Here is a 20434-nt window from a genome sequence, read left to right as displayed (position 1 = left end):
TGTCACTTTGACAATAATACATCTCATTCACACCAAGAACTGAGTGAAAAATGCTTTTAAAAAACATCCAGATCTTCTTATAATAAGTAGCCTTTTACAAGGCTACCAAACTGTTCACAAGTTATCTGTTCCAGGCTTCCACATACAGAACAATTAATTTCACAAACAAGAAAAAGACAGTTGCATCATTTTAGACACAAGGTTAATTTAGGAATTTTTGATAGGCAGCTTTTCTGTGCTTGGCATTTTAAAAACATAACTACAGATGCTTAAATTACATATAGAAGTCCTACAAATTTACATTAGTTTTCTGTATGTGGAATATAGCCAGAACATCCTTGTGCTCTTTTCCTTTCACCTTTTCATGCATAACATTTACATTTTTGGGTATTCCAGTTACAGCTAGAATTATCAAACAAGATATACACCATTGTATCAAAGGTATCATAGGCACCATACAAAGATTCCAAATTAGTTGCGTTAGAATGAACCAGACAAAATATCTGTTAAAAAACTCAGAATATCATGCTGCTTATTAGTCAAGGCACTAGTGGTTCATATAGTAGGCAAATTTGGGATTATAATTCTAGTACCAATGAAACAGGATGCTTTCTACTTTGTTCCAGTGGAACAATTACAGGATTATTGCAACAAACTTGTGTTAATTTGCACCTTGGATGACTTTCAAAAACAGCAAACAAGACACGTGAGCTGTTATATGAAGTGTCAAAACAAAATCTTGGAAAAATTCAAGTTTACTTTCAGGATTAGTGGCAAATAGCCTTACAGTGACAAGAGGCATGCAACAAGAACACATACAGTGATAGCTGAAACTTGGGCAGAGTTTACATAGGTGACAGCAGGTCGATGACTGAGAGCATTTTTCCAAGAAGAAAGCAGCGAGAGCAAGAGCTCAGGAATTGAGCCCCCTTGGCAAAATGACTTGATGAGAAAAAGGAAGAAAAGTGATGAAGTCAAAAAACAATGCACAAAAAAAGAAGATATGGTTATATCAATCACTAGATGAATGCTAAATATTCTCATAAGGTGAAGAAGAAATGCAATTCTTATCATATGTCAAACTCTTAGACTTGACTTCACCCTACCAAAATATGGACACAGAACAAAGTTTGAGAGGTGAGGTGGAATTTTGAATACCTAAAAAACAAAAATTGCCTATGGAGACCAAGAAGGTGATGAACACTCAGTTACATATCTACAAATATCTATCAGCTATGATTATGCAGGTGTAAAACATTAGGTCCTTGAGAGAGATTCTCTTTTAATATTTCCAGTTTAATTTTATTCTGTTTGTATTTTTGATATTTATTTTGCTGACCCTGCTCTAGTGCTTTACAGTACACACAATTGATAGTGTCTCACAGAAATATTCTGACTATGGGAATTCTGCTCCACTTAAATTATCAAAAGAATTCACACACTTTCATTTTTAAATTTATTTGTTAAGATTTTTATTTATTTTTAAATTATTCTATCTGGCATAACATGGCTTACACTAGCGCCCATAAATCATGCAACTCTGCTTATAGCTTATCTTTTATGGGTAATTAATTTGGGCACACACCATTTACAACATTATCATATATTCATGAACAGTTTAGCATTGTGTGTCTTAATGATATCAATATGCAGCTGAAAAAGACGGTTCTTTTGCTTTACAGCCACACCTGAATTAAGAGCTACACAGGCAAAACTTTTACTTTGCAATATGCCTATAATAGCTGTAAAACTGAAACACTTTTTGGATCTTTGGCTGCAAAAGTCAATCACAGAAGTCACCAAAATCCACCCCCTGCCATACAGTGGAATTTACCCTCTTTCATGCCTTTCACCTTTATTGTTTTCTTTCCTCCCTCTGCTTGACCATCTTGCCCAACTTGAACTTTTTCATTCTCTTCTACTCCAAACTTTATTTATCCATCCTCACCTATTTTTTTCCAACCATCCCTTGTGTAGAAGGGGGGGGAAATATATTTACAGGTCTGAAAAAAACTCAGTACTATAGAAAGGAATTGTCAATTCCAATTCATTATCCATTATGAAGCACAGCAGGAGAAAGTGAGCCAAGTAGAAAGACCAGTAAAGCACAGCAAGATAGCACAGATCTGTTAGAGAAAATTTTGCTGGAATTCACATGACAATACATGGAAATAATGAACACTGGCTCTGGCCTGTCTTTACTTATTACAGGAGATCCACACAGTTTAATGTCAGACCTCCAAGAGATGCTATTGATATTGAAAGCCATTGATAAAGAGTCATTTCTATACCTATTAATGCAGGAATGTAGCTGGATAAACATAGCAAATTTAATGATAGTGCTACTGCACTAGAGGTGACAAAAAATGTGAGTAATCATCATCTTCAGTGTGATATTTCTCTTTTGGTCTTCATCAGACAAGAAAATAAGTACAAGTATTTGTCATGCACGATGAAGACTAAAACAAAATATGGAATCCAGCAAGACAAAGACTAAATCATAAGACAACAACACTGCATTGCTCAAATAGGCCAAGGCAAGAAGCCATGTGTCAGACTATTTTCTTTATTATATGTATCACATCCAAAATTACCTGGACTGTTTACCAAAAAATCTCCAAGAATGGTAAAACACACAAACTCTTTAGACAAACACATTAGTAAAGACCACGAAAGTATTTGGAATGGAAAAATAACTTCAAGCCTAAGGAGCACCTGAATGTTATCAGTTTCTTGCCTGTCAAAAATACATACATACAACTGGTTTTCTTCTTACTCTACATCACAATTACATTATGGTTATGTTAAACTATTTTATGCCAACTTCTACACAGGTATTTTTTTCTGTATTAGGTGTATCTATATAGGTATTTAGACCTTGCAATAAGAGGGTTTTCGTTTATTGAGCTTTATATGACTAACACTTCAGTGAGGGCGGGGGTTGTTCCTGGGCTTACCCAGCCAGTTCCACTTCCTTGGGTTTTAGTGAACAGCAGCGATGACCCTTGTAACACTGCCCATGATGACATCCAATTCTTTCTGTAAATAATTGTAAACAAACATAAAATAAATTGACTCTGAAAGCAGATATTTAAACCGTCGATCATTGTTGCTCAGCTGACCTGTAAGTTAATATAGTTAAGCACGTATATAGTCATTAGTGGCAGCAGTAAGTCTTAATTGCTATCATACTTGTAGAAGGAAACATATGTTAACAATCCCAGCCTGACCATCAAAGTCTAAATCAAACAAAGCTAATTAGTAGTAGAAGCAGTACACCAAGAGAAACACCATGCAATTATAATTTCAAAGGGGCTAATCTGGAAAGCTCAGCTCACTGTGTACTTAACAGATCATGCCAAACTACTGCATAATTCTGAAATTCATTCATCTGAAATGCAACTGTCCCATGTTTATGTAATAAGCTCATTTATATTGGCAAAAAAAGCACTTCCTACACATCTAAAAAATTAAGAGAAAGAACAAGTTGTTTCAGTTGTCTGACTTTGATTTTATGCCAGCAGATCCATCCTCCTGAGATTATATAAAAAAAAAAATCTTGACAAGCCCTGAATATCTATTCCCACTGCCCAACATGAATTATTACTTAACAGCTCTCAAAGTGACAGGATGGCCACGATGCCTCTTTCTGTTCAGCAGTGCAACAATCCAGATCAATGATTCCAGCAGATGCAATGTAAATGATGACAGCACGTTGTACCAGCAGCAGCTTGCACACGCTGCTGTCTACCCAGCCCTAGCAAACTCTTAGAAGAACTCTGAGAACCAGACTGGAGGTCAGATGTGCTGCCCAGCCAGACTGGACTAGGTCAGGGTGGGTCTGCAAAAACAGCTGGGTGTTGGCTACTTAATCCTCAGAACAAGCAAGCTTCATGTATCACAACTCTGGGAAACACCGAACTAGATATAACACACTATTAGATCTAAAAGATTAAATTAACCAAAAAACAATAAAAAGGGGAAAAAAGACAAGAAGCAAATCTAAATTAACTCTGAGGATGTGCCACACCTCTGCAGTACTTGTTATTGATTCAAAACACCAGAAATGTTGTTAGACAGCATCACCTGATTACACATTATGATTTATAGTGCAAATTGCTGCCTGGGACACAGAGGAAAGTTAGAAATTAGGTCACTCATCACCTGCAGGAGACTGACATTGGGCAATACACTGCTTCAAACCCTTCACAAGCACAGTGAAGGAAGAATTAGGGAGCACATGGATGTACACTCCTTGGAAGTTAAAGAACAGCCAGTGAAAGTCTGAAAGCTCGTCTTACACTGATTTTACCCAAGGAACAAAACACACTATAAGCTATACAGATTTGTTCTTCAGTAAATCAATAATCAATCAATCCCATTTCAAAAAGCTGTCTCTCATCAATACACCTTCAGGAAATTGCTGGCCTGTGTGAAGCCCTGATCCATGAGCCTCTGGCTCTCTGCAGTCCATTATCTTTAGCTCACTGGGACAAACACATGGGGTAAGACTAAGCTGTGCCATACAGGAAAACCTCTAAGGCAAATTCACACAAAAAGTAAGAAGTTGCAAACCCCAGTATGCTGTCCTAATACAAAACACCTCTCATAAACCCTAAGTACATGCACTTTTCAAGTCCAAGACTTACCGAACTTTCTTCCCATTTTCTGTGATTTTTGTCACATTTAATAACCCATACTTTTCTTGACCCTGTAAGATAAGAGTAAGACATAAGAAATATAAAAGAAAGTCTACTTCTATTAGCATCACATCACAGAATTCAATCCCCCAAACAATCCATTTCTGGCAGTAAGCCATCTTTGCTCATGTCATAACTTCAAGAAACTGTCTTTAAGCATATTTAAATATTCACAGATCAGCAAAATCAAAATTCCTCTGGGAAAGTACTTATTACCATTCAGAGGGTAAAAAGCTTTCCCTCATCAAAACCAAGGTTCTTTGGACAAGCCAAATTAAATAATTTGTGATAGCAGACAGTAAAAATTCTGAATGTAAAATTTATAATTATTTGCATAATAATAATATAATAATAGCACAGTAGTCCTTTACTAAAAAAGGAGGTGGCTGACAAAAAAAACAGCCTAGATTCCCACATAAATTCTTCCTATTAATTTTAATATAATTTCTTATTTTAAATAAAACATGGTTGAAGTGCATAAAAAATTAACATATTCATGTTAAAACAGAAGAGTGAAGCATTTCTTTGATGTCCTCTTTTTTTCCTATCCCCATGGAAAATAGTAGAATTTTAAACTACTTAGTTATGTCTTGTTGATGAAAACCATCTATATTAGCATGGCTACAAAACAAATTTGAACACCAGTCAGTAATTGGTGGGAGAACACTGCTGAACAAGAAGGCTGTTTACAGGTTTCAAAGATTTTAAGTGAATATTTATAGTCTCTGTGTAAAAATAATAAAATGAAGGAAAAGCATTCTAGGATAAAAAGATTCACTTAAACTATCATCTTAAGATGAGGTATCAAAATCTACCATTTTCTTCTGACACGCCAGCCTTGCCCGACCAGCCAGTGGTGCTAGAAGAATGCTAAATTATTTTATCATCAATTCCTTTTCAGTAACAGCTTCTAACAGTTCCTAATGTATGTAATAAGCTATTAGTTGAAACAATCAACTAGGGAATGGATCCAAATTAGTTTTATCATTAAAAAAATGACCTCAATTCTAGATCCAATGAAAACAGAAGACAAATCCTCTTCAGAATTTTCCTCTAAATCTCAAATTTAAATGGACAATAACTGCACAATAAAATTTTGAAGAATTTTTTTTTTTTTTTTTTTTTTTTTTTGCTAGGATACCATGGAGAACACTCTTATCTGAGACATAGCTCTGTTTTTCATGGACTTTAAAAATTCTACCTGCATGTTTCAAGCCCAGCACATAAAATACAGAAAAGACACATTAGCAAGGACAAGGCTGTTTAGCTGGCAGATCAGATGTTACTTCAGTCCAGTGGGAACTGCTGCTCTTACTCAGTTTAATATCTTCGCTGGGCTGAAATGCTTTTCCAAGCCAGTGACAGATTAATTATTTTCCAAAACTGGTATTTTCAACAGAAGAAGCAAGCCCCTTCCCTCATTCACTCTTCAAAAGGCCAAACAAATGAATTATCCCATTCTCTAGATTACTCTATTTGTGATCCATGTGGATCAGGGACCAAGTCCCATGCATGGCACCCTTTTAACTGGCCTTTGGCTTTTAACAAGCAGAACAGCCTGTTGCCAACTTTCACAGTGACTGAGCAACCAGTGCTCACTTCCCAAAATAAATCATGGTTTTAGTCAATTACTCACAGTGGAACCAGTGGGGATGTTCCAGAGAATTATTCAGAGAAAGTATCACACTGCCCTACTTAGCGGCAACACTAGGGGGTACTAACGGGAAAATTAATGGAATCAGGAAAAAGAAAAGGAAAGCAGGATATGGATCAAAATTCTCAAAAATTTACCAGCTTTCTTTGGAATATTTAAATCTCAGGGAACAGCTAAAGAACATACAGATGCTTTTTCTATTACCTAAATCAGGAGTGAGCTCTTCTGCAAAATACAGTTTCAAAAATTCAAGATCTGAGCCATATTTAAAGAAATCAGATCACGTGAAGCAATAATTGCTTTTGTGTAAGGCTATCAGCTATGCTTGCTTAATAAACAAAGTTTATTTTATCGTGAAAAACTGTTTGAAGTGTTGTGAGAATGGATTATCACGACTAAGCCAGAGAACTATTTCCCTTCACACACAGTAAGAAAGAAACAGAAGAAGTTGTGCCTTTAATGCCCTGAGATACCTATCAAGGGGCTGGTAAAACTGACAAAGCTACTTATTTCAATGCTACTGTAGTACATTTAAAAAAAAAAAAAAATAGAAAAATGAAGTTTTTTATTCATTTCCCGCTGTTTAAAGAGGAATGATCACATTTAAAATATAAACTGAAATCTAAAAAGCTGTTTAGCAGGCTAAGGTTTTTCTCCCAGAAATTATTCTGCTAAATCAAAAGGACACAGTTTATTTATGCCAGGCCCCTTATGTCCCTTTAAGAAGACTGAAAGACAAGCCAAAATTAGAGATATTAACTATTACTGACTAACAGTGAGGGATTCTGTGAAGAGGGGGAATTTTCTGTTTTTACCTTTCTAGATGCTCTGTAAGATGTGACTGTCAGGGGAAGCAAAGTGAATTCTACATAATTAGGCGCAATATGGGCACAGTGAATTTTTGCTAATTTAATCTACTATCACTAAGTTGCATTTAAACCAAGGACAGTCACATTTTTTTGTCCAAAAACAGAGCTGCATGTAATGCATTCCTTTTAAAATGCAAAGTCTTCAAATAGTTTCATCCCATTAGTTTTCTCAAGAACAAGAAGGCTTGCCCCCAATTCTTTAATCATGAATAGCTCCGTTTCTACAACATCTACTTATTTATTTAAACATTTTGCATACTGACTGTGGCTTGATGCTTTGGTGAAGAAGGAGATGATTCATTTTCTGGAAAACTGGCCTTAGAAGCAGTTGATGATTCCTATAAAATTCAAATAGTCAATGTCAACAAATACTGTTATCATCTTTCATACAAATATATTTTTTTTTACCTAAAGATGCTTTCTCTCTCTTTTTCTTTTTACACACTCATAGATTACAAAAGTACTTCTTTTAGGCATTCATAATAGTCTCAGATAGTTACATTCTAAACTTACTTAAACAGTGTTCTTACAAGGTTTACAGACAACACTCCAATTGGGTTAATTAGTACATAATCATTTGAAAAAAGATGTTAATACATGCTGCATCAGCTTCAAGCAAAGCCTTCATCCTTATAACGGGTAGATTTTTGTATGACGTTGCTATCAAATTATGATGTATATTTAAAATAATGGCTGATTACAAGGTATCATATACAAATACTAAGATTTTAAAAAATACATATGTTTCTGTGTGGTTAGTAAATACAAGATTAGCATAAAAAATTAAGTATGTAGAAAAACACATACCAACTTCATTAATTTTTGTGACTCACGATCATTAATCTCCTTATAATCAAACACTGAAAATCGCTAGAGATTTGAGGTTTTGTTTTGAACTGTTAACTACAGACCAAAATAAAATACTTAATCTCTGAAAACTAGAAAAATTGCCCATCTGGAGCAACCAAAAAAAAAAGGCATGTGTGTTTTCTCTGAAGTAATGATTGCCTTGCACAAACACACTGCTTGAAAATCTGGTAAAGAATTTCAAAGGGAAGAAAAACATCACTTGTTCTCTGTTACTGTTAGCACATTTCTCCCCCTCTCTTTTTAAATCCCTTGATAGCTCTCCTAAATCCAGTTTGCTTTTGCAGCATTACATAGCACTCTGCACACTTGTGCTTTAAAATTCACTTGCAAATCTACCTAGAGAGGTCGCCCACTAGTTCTTTCAGTAGCACAATAACAGAGAACTTTAGCACTCCTAAGTAGAACAGCCTAAATGTTCCATATTTTCAGATGTCTGCAAAGAAGAAAAAAAAAAAAAGTTCAAATTAAGAAAATCAGTTGTCCCTCCCAGGAAGGTATTTTTTCCTATGCTTATCAATTTTTTTAGCTGATGGTCATATCCAGATATGTGCCACAGCCAATGAACTGTTAACCAGTATGTTTGGTATCATCAAATTCTCATGAGCCCTGGCAACCCATACTTTCACTCTGACACATTTCAAGTACTCTTTTGACTGCCCTATTTTCATACAGTTGAGTTCCATTGTTTTTCCAGGAAAAAGAAAAAAAAAAAAAAGGAAAATAACTGAAAACAGCTTCCCTAGGAGACAGCTAAAAAAAATGCTTGGGGTTCAAGTGTCCATTGAGACAAAAACGAGTTGCTTTCCTTTCTATTTCATTTGAAACTGAGGTAGCTTTCATACAGCAAAAGCAACTCTGGAACAAGAAATCTAGTATTTGTGGTAATGAAACATTCCCTTTCCACATACTAATTTCAAGCAGAATATATTAACAGTGTACCTGCTAGTGGTAATAAAACAGCTGCATTAATGAACTAAAAATTATTTATCTTTCCATAAGACATTAGTTTATTGCTCCACTACATGTCTGAAATTTTCTCAAAGCCTTAATGTTGTGCTCTATATAAACTATTTTCTTCTTACCAATAAAAAAACACATGCTGCCTACATGTTTGGAAACTGTTAAAGGAGCTTTAGGCTGCTGACTTGAGTTCACAAATGCAGCTCAAATAGAGTTTCTTTTGGTTATCACCCACAACATTTGTGCATTTTCATGTTTGCTTCACTAGGTTTAAGTTTTCGATACATGAACACTGAGCCTTGAAGAAATGTAAACAGCTCCACTTATTCAATGTATTACAAAAGTTTCTTCATTCAGTGCAGCACTACATAGTTCTTTCCAAAATGGAGACAGCAGTATATATTACGCCAAAAAATAAAAAGTTACGTCTTCCTTTAAAAGTGAAGCCAGAACTTCAAGCTATCTCCAACAAAATCATTCATACCTTGAAGCATAAACTGCACATGAGGCTAGAAGTGTCCACTCAGCTTTGATTTATCAGGACTCCGTCTAGGCTGTGTCTCATGGAGTGCCACAACACACTTTGAGTACAGAAGGATGCATGAGGCAGACGAGGAGGAGGAGGGAGGGGAAAGGAGCAGCAGCGGGATCTCAGAATCACTGAAGCTGAATTAATGCCGAGAGGTGTAAAGTCTCCAGCCAAGCACGGCCCACTGCCTCCGCAGCACCACACATGATATATCCCAAAGTGACAACTCAAAAGCTCAAGATCAAATCCAATAAATCCTGTTCTGAAGAGCTAAGTCAACTCATGGAAAGCAAGTCCATCAAAATGGATACAACAGGTCGAGCAAGTACGGTTCTGGGCAGCAGATCCGTTGTCATTACAACCACAGTGTTGTGTCCATTCGAGTTTGGTTTTGCCATCTGTGATTACACAAGGCCACACATACGCTTTTCCTTACATTTTCAAATCTGCATTAATTTCATTTTTTTTCTTGGAATTTTAGGAAAAGGAAGCTTACAATGCCATTTCTTGGTATTTCATTCTGAGAAGTTTGTGCTAAGATTTCAGCACTGCCAAGTTATTTCATTTTCCAGGTATCCTGGGATGGACTGCAGCGAAGTTACAGAGACCAGCATGTCACCACTGTACAACACCCATTTCAGTTCCTCCCTGCCCAGCTCACGTCAGCTCTCCTGACCCACGGGCAGAATGGCCCAGCACAAGCAGAAATGGGAAGGAAAAAGGTCAAAGCAGAGGGAGAGCAAGGGAAAGGCCCTGTCTCCTTGCTGGCCTAAACAGCACCTCTTACTGTACAGCCCAAATATCAAGAACATGCCCTAAGAATGGGCAGAAAACAGCTTTTGTTACTGGCCCACAACATTTTTCAGACTAAACACCAGCTCAGCTGTGGAGAGGAACAAAGCCAAGTGTTTCAGCACTTTCAGTACTGTCCTCTGCCCTTCGATAACAATATTACAACCCTGTTGTAACCATGCACAGCTTTTCCCCTGAACTAACACCAGTTAAAATATTTCAAGGACAATAAAAGAGCTACTATGCACAAAGTAACAGCAGTGAAGTTATTGAACAGCCCTTTTTTTGCTGCATGTTATACAAAATGATACAAGAGACCAAAAGAAAACTGAAATATCAGAAATTCAGGCATAGTAACTTCTGGTACATTAAATGTCACACCTCAGAAACAAGTGGCATTTCAGCATGCTGATAACTTGCTCCTACCTTGTCGTTGGTGTCCAGCACAATTGTGCTATGCCTCCATTTTGTTAAAACTATTGGTTCCTGTAGCCTCCTGTCCAGACTCCTACTCTTTATTATATCTCTCTGCTGCTGTGGTGAAGCATTATACTGAAGAAAAGAAAAATAAAATTGTAAGTAGAATCTAATTCATGCAAACAAGACCTGGACATACCTCTCAAATGCCTAAATAGTGCAAACTTTCAGACTCCTGATATCACCACCCAAGGGTGTGAAAACAGCCTTGGTTTTATTCTGCATTTAGTCTTCAGAATTGTCCTTTCTCCTGTAGTCCTCTCTGAAGCAGTAGCTAAAACTGGTGTGTTGGGATAATATTCTCAATTGGCAGAGAGATGTTTGATTTCTTCTGCAGCAGATGCTGCTGATTTTGCCACCCAACAGGTATTGAGAACCACCAAGGAATTACAGGAAATACTAGATTTAAACATTCACTCTTCATATTGCATTGACAGTACTACAGCACCTGACCACGTCTTGTGTAAGAAAAAGTAAACCTATTATCCTGCAGTAAGATATTTAGATTGTTATGACTGTCTGGTATGACTGTGACCCAAAGATTTGGGATGCCTAGGATGAGGAGACACGAGGGCAAGGACTTGCTTTTTCAGAATAAACACATCAAATTGCTTATAAAATAATTTGCTGGTCTGGAATGTACTTACCACATACAAACATACACATTCCATAAGCATGGAAGATAAATATTTAGCAGGAAATAATTTTAAGACTTAGCAGAGCTATAACAACCAAGGAGAGACCATATTTATCATAACATGGGTTTTCTAGTAACTCAAGAGCATGCAAACTCACAGAGAAAATGTGAGGGTCATGAGAAGGACACAGCATTTAACTGGATCTCACAATTGCAGCATATTTTTCTTTAATTGTGTTGCCATTTTACATCATCCCAACACATTATAAAAAATTCTAAAGATATTTCAGACAAAGTGTTACACTGAAAACACAAACAAGAAAAGACAACATCAGTGTACGGGGTTTTTAAGTGATTTACTAAAATCTCATTGTTTTTAGTCAGTATCAAAAGACTGAAATCTGCGCATAGAAAGAAACTGAAGGCAGCATTTGTGGAGTGGTGTAAAGCACTAGAATCCACTAAAGAGGAAATAACAAAGGAAAGTGAAGGGCCCCTTTTACCTAAAGCAATAATCTCTGTAAGGAAACTGACTTCTACAGTTTTGCCATTGATTCCTGCTATAAGCTCAGAGCCTCAGGTGTTCAAAGACAGAATAATCTATTCCTGCACATACCAAAAGCATAGCAAGGTTTAACCTAAACAATATAAACATGAAATCTAACCAAAATTGTGTAATACAGCTATATTTATTACCCAAATAAAGAACAGCATTGCTACAGCTATAGCACTCACAATGCTTGAGCTTGCTTTGTAGTTTACTATGAAGAGAGTTAATCCTCCAATAAATTAACAGATGCTTAAAAGCTAAATAACTTTAGCATTTATTACATTATTTTAATATGCACAACAGCAATAAAACACTCTCAAGTGAATGGATGTTGCAGTACCAAGAATAAAGTTTGGTAGTTCATGAACAGACAGAATCATATCAGCTGTCGCTGCAGAAAGTCACTTCTGAGCCTGCCTTTGCACTGGCTTCAGCACGCCTCCACTCACATGACAACGGCTTCCCCACAGTGGTGAGGGTTAACCAGCTCTCAGTTTGTCTCCTTGTTAAATCAAAAGCTGAGCTGTGATACATGCTGAAAGGACCCTAGTGCTGGCTTGCTTTCTTTTCAAGGAAATATCCACTCTGCCAGAGCTCCTGCAACCCAAACCACAGCAGCACGCTGAGCAACATGCAGCAAAACTGCCTGCCAGCAAAACTAAAAACTAAACAACCTCCAGCAAACTATGTCTAAATCACAAAGGCTGCAACAAACAGCATTCCTTGCAGCAACTCTAACCCATTTAGGTGGGCAATTCCAACACATTTCTTGCTATGAAACAGAACAGTTTATTTCAGAAATAGATTTACACATTACTGACACTGGTATATATTATTTATAGAAATCTTCCATGCACTTTCCATTTGAGTAACTCAAGGAATTGAATAAACAAATATGTATTTTAAAGTAATTTATCTTGAATTTAATTACATTTTAAAAGTTAGGATACAGGCACAGGTGATCTGTATTTAAATGGTGCCTTTCATACTGTCACAAGCCACAGGAGTTAACTTCTCTAACAGACAACCCCACCTTGAAGGGGAAAGGAACTGTAACACGGAATTCAAGTTTTACTAAATATATTTAACAAGAAAGCAAAGCAACAGTATATGGAGCTCATCAACAAAGCATGGCTGATAACTCAGGAACACTGAGCTCTGTGCATCTTAGCAGCTTAAATAATTTGCATGGGTGATACAAACAGTGTTAGTAAACTGACAAGTCTTTAAAGGGAACATTTGACATTTTTACCCCATTTTCTCACAATAGAAACTTCAAGTAAATCTTTTTTTCTCAGATGTCTATGAGGTTTTTTGTTTGTTTTATTCATTATAAATAGTAAAACACACTGGGAGGAAGGGTGACGTGGAAATAAAAAGTTTTGTGTTTCTGGGCTCAAGACAAGTCTCCACTTTTAAAATACTTGAATTGGTCTGTGATGTCCAAAGAGAATCAGAGGGAGACAGAGGCACCACTTCCTACTCCACACTGTCCAGCAGAACTCACCATCCTCTAGACCAGGCAGTGTCCACCAGCCAGGGAGAGCTGGCCAGAGCAGGAAGGCTTGCCTGGTTGGGTGACACCACCCTGCTACCCTTTGCTCTGCCCTACCCAACCTCAGTTCAAAACGCCTTGCAGAACAGCTTCAGGTCGGTTCCGTGATCCTCTACAGGACTCCTACCTGCACGGGAGCTGCTCTCTCTCCTCCTGCGTTTGCAGTATTTACCATTGTTTATCAGGAACTAGGCTGGGCTTGCCTTCCCTCAAACAAAACTGTGTTTTTACATAATCATAAGGAGGCTTTCTATGCCTAAGACTTGGTGTGATCCTGAAGACGGAGATAAGGCAAAGCTGTCCTCTGCAATAAAACTGACCCATTCAAGACTACACATTGCCTGGTGGGACAACCCCTGCTACACCAGGCGCCTTAGCAGCATCTTCTTAGGGCGCAGCGTTCGTTTCCTAATACTAAAGCTTTTTAAAAGGTAGAACACAACTCCAAATTTACACACTACTGCTCCTTGGAAATCCTCCACTCAAATTTGTCCCACTATTTGTCCCACTACACTAACCCCTCTGGCACATCACCCCAGCTTGTTTCCCATTTCATTGGGCGCATCTCTTATCACACAGGGGGCACATAAGCCAATTGTTCATTCTCTGACTGCACACACCAAGCAAAACAGGGATTTTTTTGAAACAGTTCTTGCTGTAGCTCAAGGACACCAGTGGTGTACATTTAGGTCACAGAGTATTCTTTTCATTGCTGAATTTGTTCAATACCTTCTCCAGCTACTTAAATTAAAGGCTTTCTTTGCCTCAGTGTAAAATTTTCTAACCTTCTCAACTGGCTGAGTAATTTCCATTTAATTTTAAGCTGATACATGGCATGGCTCAAGGCCCTGTCCTAGCCTAATTGTGACTGAAACAAATGTAACACCTCCAAGTTATTTGTAGCAGTTGTCCCCATTCTTACAGAGATGGCACAGATCTGTCAGTTTTAAGAAACAGAAAAAAGATTCTTCTTGGTTTGTGTTAGCAACATCTTCAGCCAGACACAGGAACTGGGTGGGCTAAGGGAGAAAAGACTGGGAAGCAACCAATACTGAAAGTTGGTAAAGACCTGAAATGAAGCATTTTAGACAACCTTACTGCAATCAAACTTCAAAACAGCAGCACTTAAAAACACTGTGCTATCCTAGTACCCTTTAGCACCTCATATATGTTATTTGCAGTTGTCCCAAAAGACTGTCTGAAATAGAAGAACCTTCCTTAAATTAAAGCTGCCTCAGAACAAAACTACTTTCTAGTGCTCCTACTGTCCTTGGCTTTGAATAAACGTTTTTGTTGTTGTGATAGATGTAACACATATGTAACATCTTTAGCTTTTCTTATCAACTAAATCAGTAACACAATTTTCTTAAACCTCCATAAATAAATAAATAAGGATTTTTTTTCCCCTTTTAAGGGATTCAATTCCCTTCCTTTCTCTAGGGAATGAAGATTTCTCTGCCACAGAATGTCAGGGTGGCAGCAGTTGGAGGCCTCAGCCCCACAGGAGGAACAGAACCAGGCAGAATGTTCTGCTTCTTCATTGGCAGAAGCAGCTCAAGCTCAAACGCACCAGTGACTGAAAGACACCTCTGGATAACCTACTTTGTTCACTTTGCTGTCTTGGACATCCATTGCTTCCCTTTTAATCCTCAGGGTCACCAAGACTGCTCATCTGTGATGCGCAGCCCCAGGTCCTTGCTGATTGCCACAGGTCCCGCTGTGTGCCCAAGCAAAGGCTGGGGGGAGGTGGGAGCCCCTAAACCCCAGGACAAATGAGGAAGATCAGACTAGGTTTTGTGAGTGGAAATACAAATATTAAAGAGAAAGGAAAAAAACCCTGAATGCCTTCTCATACTTAACTCGGGTTTGTTTTTTAAACAACTTTTGTTGGTAAAAACTACCTGGATTTCACATCAGCAGAGGCTGTCTCAACTTTCACCAGGCAATCCCAAATTAAAACACAGGAATGTCACTACTGCTAATGAAACTGCCTAGTGCATTGACTTGCAGTAGACCCAAATGCCAGCACAGAGGGTAAACCTCAAATCCAGCAGCACAGCTCAGAACAAGACAAATTTACCATAAGACAACCAAGTTTTATTTACGTGTTCTCATATTTATTTTCCTTCACCATTTAATTACACGATATGTTCCTGACATTACCTGCCCCCTGTTTTACTGTAATTTTTTCAGCTATCATGCTCTGAGAGTTTTCAGGTCTCCATCAGGAAAACCATTCAACAAGTACCAGAACTGAGGCCCCTGAGCTCACTCCCCACTCTGTAGTGCACAGAGTGAATTAACAGACTGCTGGTCCATCAACACTGCCAAAAATGAAACTCCTCCAGCTACTCCTTCCTCTGTGGATACAGCAAGGAGAATTTACGCTGCAGGAACTTGTGAGAAGAATACAGACAATTTCAATATCACAGGCTGTAAATATTAACACTAAAACTGAGTTCACTCCAGAGGCTTATAGTAGACACATTTTCTTCCAAAGGCTAGTCTTGGATCAGTGAGCTCATTCAGAGGAAGGCCAAGCTTCAGTGCTCTTATGCCAGGTGTTGGCCTAGGAATGCATTTTGAAAATCTGAGAGATTTTTAATCTCTACTTTTTATCAGGTTGTCCCCTCTAACTATCATTTGAGATATTTATTTTGAGACTTATTAGAGTTCCCCCCTTTTTTTTTTTTTTTTTTGTCATATTGATAGGTTAACTTATTTTGAAACTTCGAAATTAGGGAGCTCTTACTCCTGAGATGAGTTTAATTCCCCTCACACTTACTAGATTTCTCATTTGCTTAAGTCATAAAACTCCTATTAGAAAACTAGGTTTCTGGAATAGGGTTGTAGCCCTTCTTAGACTGAATTTAGACAGTATTCTTTCACTAAACAGGAAATAAACATATTTTATTTTCTAACTTTTAATTGCTTGTTCATTGGGGTTTTTTTTCTTGCTTGGTTGTTTTGGTGTTTTTTTGTATTTTTTTTTTTTTAATAATTGGCAAGAACCAAAAACTGAATATAGCAGAATACTTCAGATCAGAAATCTCAGTCCTCTGCAGGATCCAGTAGAAACTATGATTAAAACATTATTATCCATTTTAAAGATTAATTCAGTATGTTCTTCTCTTCCACTGCAGAAAGCTGGGTCACACTCATCATGAGCTTTAATAGACTTTTCAGCAGTTGTCAAAGCTACTGCATCTGAAACATCATTTTTAGCCAGAGGCATCCAGCTATTCCTAGATGTTATTTAAATCCACATGACTGGAGGGCTTTCTGTGAGACTGTCTGAAGTAATTTGTTTTGTAACTGTCCTCCCTTCCCAACACATACCCTCACAATTTTTAACACACATGCAAGAACAGCGTGTTATTCCCAAGCATGTGCACACATTTATAGTTAATTCTATTACTCTGAAGATTTTTAATGTCACAGTGTTAGCTCAGATAGTGTGCTATTTTCAGAAATCTCTGAACAATTCTTAGTTCTAATGAAATCCAGGTTATTTAGAACCATCTAACAAAAAGATTCTATTCTTTTTCTGGTTTATAGTATTACATGACCATGCTATTACATCACTTTATTTCACAAGATTTGGAAGGCAATATTTGTGCTAAATACACTGGAGGGGGGGGAGAAGCAAAAAAATCCTGAGCAAGAGTAGGATTTTTCCTAGTAACTTAATTTTCATTTAAGTAAGTTACAATGCTGAGATCCTTCTATGGTTTTCTCTCACTGCTGAAGAGAAGTTTCAACATATAGATTATTTTTCTTCAAAGCAGTTTTGTGGTCTGAGTGTCTTTTAATTAATTTGTTTTAAGTACTTTATAACCAGCTTCAGCAAGATCTTTGAGAGACTAATCTTCAATCATGTTTAATTACTCACAAGCATAACATCTTCAAATATATAGTTACATAAACTAGCTTAATCTTTTGTTGAAATATTTAATCTATTCCACAGAATTTGAAGCTAAAAGCCAAGGATTCTGAATCTAAGAATCAGTTGCTCATTTTCTTCTGTTTACCTTATATTTGCTGGCAGTCAAGATTTACTAGTTTCAACAAGGAATTAAAAAGTACATTCCACCTAAATGAATCATAAGAATAATAATTTTCAAGGAAAATTTTTAACATCAATATGTGATCACTTTCAGATCACAAATTACAAACCAAAGGATATGTTTCATTCTGGAAGTGGCTACTAATACAACAGAACTCAGACTTTGTTTAGAATAACTAGAAGAACACACATTATTAAATAAATACTAGAACCCAGTCCTTTATGCCTCCTAATGTACCTCAGGTAATGGTTCTGGATTACCTTGTGACTTATTCTAATTGGGTTAAAGGCAATTTGCTATGTAATTCAAATCCTAACTCAATCTATTTTTGTGAAACACAATTTCTTCCAAGTCAAAACTTTCTGCACAGCACAAGTCATAGAATAAAGTACTCATGACATTATTCCCCAAAATTATTTCAATTACACATATAGAAGTAATAATTGCTTCTGGTAAAACCTGGTCTATCAGATTTTAAGACTTCTAATAAATCCAGTAATGTATCAAAAGCTAAACAGCTTTTAAAACCAGTAGGTACAGATTATGTTGTTACACTGAGACATGTTACAAAATTTAAGTTATCTAACACATCAGACTGACGTAGGAGAATTCTCAAAGCTAACTCAACTCTTCAGTGCTTCAGATGCACATTCTTCTACTGACATAACAAAACAGCTTAGTATATAACTTCATTCATAATTTTCATGTAAACATTTTTCTCACAAGTATTATGAAAGCACTACCTATTAAGTGGAAGTGATTGAGACACTGATTTTTATACTGATAAAACAATAATGGAGAAACATGCTTTTTCATATATTTATGCACACAGTTTTGTGTGAAACAACTTTGTTAATGGCCACAGCTTATTATGTAGTATTGAACAAACAGCAGGGAAGATATACATAACAACATCCATATAACAAATTACCAGTTTTTTGAAGTGAATTTGAGAATTAAATAGTATTAGATACATCCTCAGACTACCAAGTGTCCCGAGATCTGTCACTTCCCTACCAATTTCTATTTTCACTACAAAATTAATGAATACCAGCACACAATTCTGGTGAAACTGTGCCTTCCTCAAAAATACCACAAAACTCTGCTGAAACATTTGTTTTTCGACACTTGTTTGTAAAAGCACTTTGGAGGGTTCTAAAAATAGACTACAGTTTCTCAGTGAAGATTTCTCCTTTTTCCCATACAGGTTTTCTTTATCACAGCAAAATCACAGATACTGTTTTGCAGCCTTGCATAAAACCTTTGCTCTGTTCAGCAAAGACACCAGATCTCCTTTGACATCTGAATAAATTACATACATATATTTCTCATATCCTTTTCTTCATAATCAGAAATTCCACAAAAATGCAATAAATAACATAAAGAGCACTATCTGAGTCCTCTGGTGGTTAATACCTCACATTAAAGGCCTGATAGAACAAATATTCAGGAAGAGGGGAAAGCCCCAAGTTGTTGAAGTTTCTTTTTTAGGTCACTCACCTTAGGTAACTCCCACTCTGATCTGGAACCATCAGCACTGTAGTAGTATGGTCTACCTTGTTCATCTGCGTGTTTTATCCACTGCAGAAAGAAATGTGATGATAGAAAATGTAATCAGAGTGACAGTCACAACAGTAAATCTCTGAGACCTGAGATTTAAAGTTAATTTTTAATTAAGTGCCATCCACTTCAGCCGTGCCTAATGCACAACATCCATTAACTAACCAAGGTTAGATTGCAATGAGAGCAACAGTTTTCAGCATCCTGATATTTTTTTTATTGTAACTCCTCAGAAAAAAAGTCCAGCAATATATACAAGAGATTGTGATAAACAGATTTTTTTTTAAGATGCCATATCTCATTCTTATCAACATTATGTTGTCAGTTTAGAGAGGCACAATTTTTCCATCAGACCTGCATCAGGATCTTATACATAAAATTACAAAAAAGCAGCTCAACCAGCAACTGCTGATAATATGAGAGATTTATGCACTCATTGAACAACTTTTTTAAAACATCAATGGAAACATGAGATGCAGTCCCTAGAGAAATCATGAAGAATACAATATAATTTCTGTAACCTCTACAATCACCTCCCACAATCAAAGAAGTAAATCCATGACAACTGGGACTGTTCATGCAGACAGAAAAGAATTGTAATGAGCAAAATTCAACAAGATGGTTGCAGAAAAAACACAGAAACACTCACAGCAAGGCTCTTGGCTGAGGCAGGTTTCACAAGATTGCCTTTCTATAACTGTTTGTGGTAGGAAAGTCTGGTTTTTATCAATCCCAGTGCAATTAAAAAAGAAGGCTGCATATTTGCTAAAACATAGGAATGTGCTTTACAGATGTTTGTCAGAAACTGATTAAAGAGAATAAAATTCCAAAACTGACCAAAAAAAAATCTAACTATTTAGAAAATTCTTGCAAATAAGACTTGCCTAATTCAATTCAAGAACAGGTGGTGCTATAATATAATAAAGTACTGTTTCAGTGAACTTTAGAAGCTCAAAAAACCTCAAAATGCAACTTCACTGAACAATTGGAAAAATGGACTGCTTTACAAATATAAACAAATACTGTAATTTATACTAAGTGGAAGAAATTTTTATGGCATGCCCAAAATCCCAGTAAGTTGTCAGTAGCAATTAGATAGTAAGAACAGGGCACAAATCTGCTGGTACGGCCGTAGTTTAATTAAGAAGTTTGTATATATCTGAAAGGAGCAGTGAAAAATCTCTAATAAAGGAAATTATGAAAGCAATAAAGCA

At 36.7% G+C, this 20434-nt stretch overlaps 1 protein-coding gene across 9 annotated transcripts in view; it reads right to left on the bottom strand.

The window, feature by feature from the left end:
* Positions 1-20434, bottom strand: part of ARHGAP12 (Rho GTPase activating protein 12) — a 75154-nt gene that overhangs the window by 17296 nt on the left and 37424 nt on the right. For 6 of the 9 annotated variants that reach the window (XR_005956870.1, XM_041487817.1, XM_041487765.1 and 3 more), the window contains 6 exons: positions 19161-19241; positions 10801-10926; positions 7487-7561; positions 4650-4711; positions 2958-3039; positions 820-942 (listed from right to left, as the gene is read on the bottom strand). Coding sequence is in view for 8 of the 9 variants with exons in the window: in XM_041487817.1 (XP_041343751.1) it covers positions 820-942; positions 2958-3039; positions 4650-4711; positions 7487-7561; positions 10801-10926; positions 19161-19241 (549 nt within the window). In the remaining variant the exon portion in view is untranslated. The remainder of the gene's footprint in view (positions 1-819; positions 943-2957; positions 3040-4649; positions 4712-7486; positions 7562-10800; positions 10927-19160; positions 19242-20434) is intronic. The other 3 variants (XM_041487781.1, XM_041487774.1, XM_041487797.1) reach the window with 1 other exon arrangement.

The sequence above is a fragment of the Pyrgilauda ruficollis genome, unplaced genomic scaffold (assembly GCF_017590135.1).
Source record: "Pyrgilauda ruficollis isolate IOZ18807 unplaced genomic scaffold, ASM1759013v1 scaffold12, whole genome shotgun sequence".
NCBI lineage: Eukaryota > Metazoa > Chordata > Aves > Passeriformes > Passeridae > Pyrgilauda > Pyrgilauda ruficollis.
Note: the sequence above shows the minus strand (reverse complement) of the source record. Positions and strands in the feature narration are given on the sequence as shown.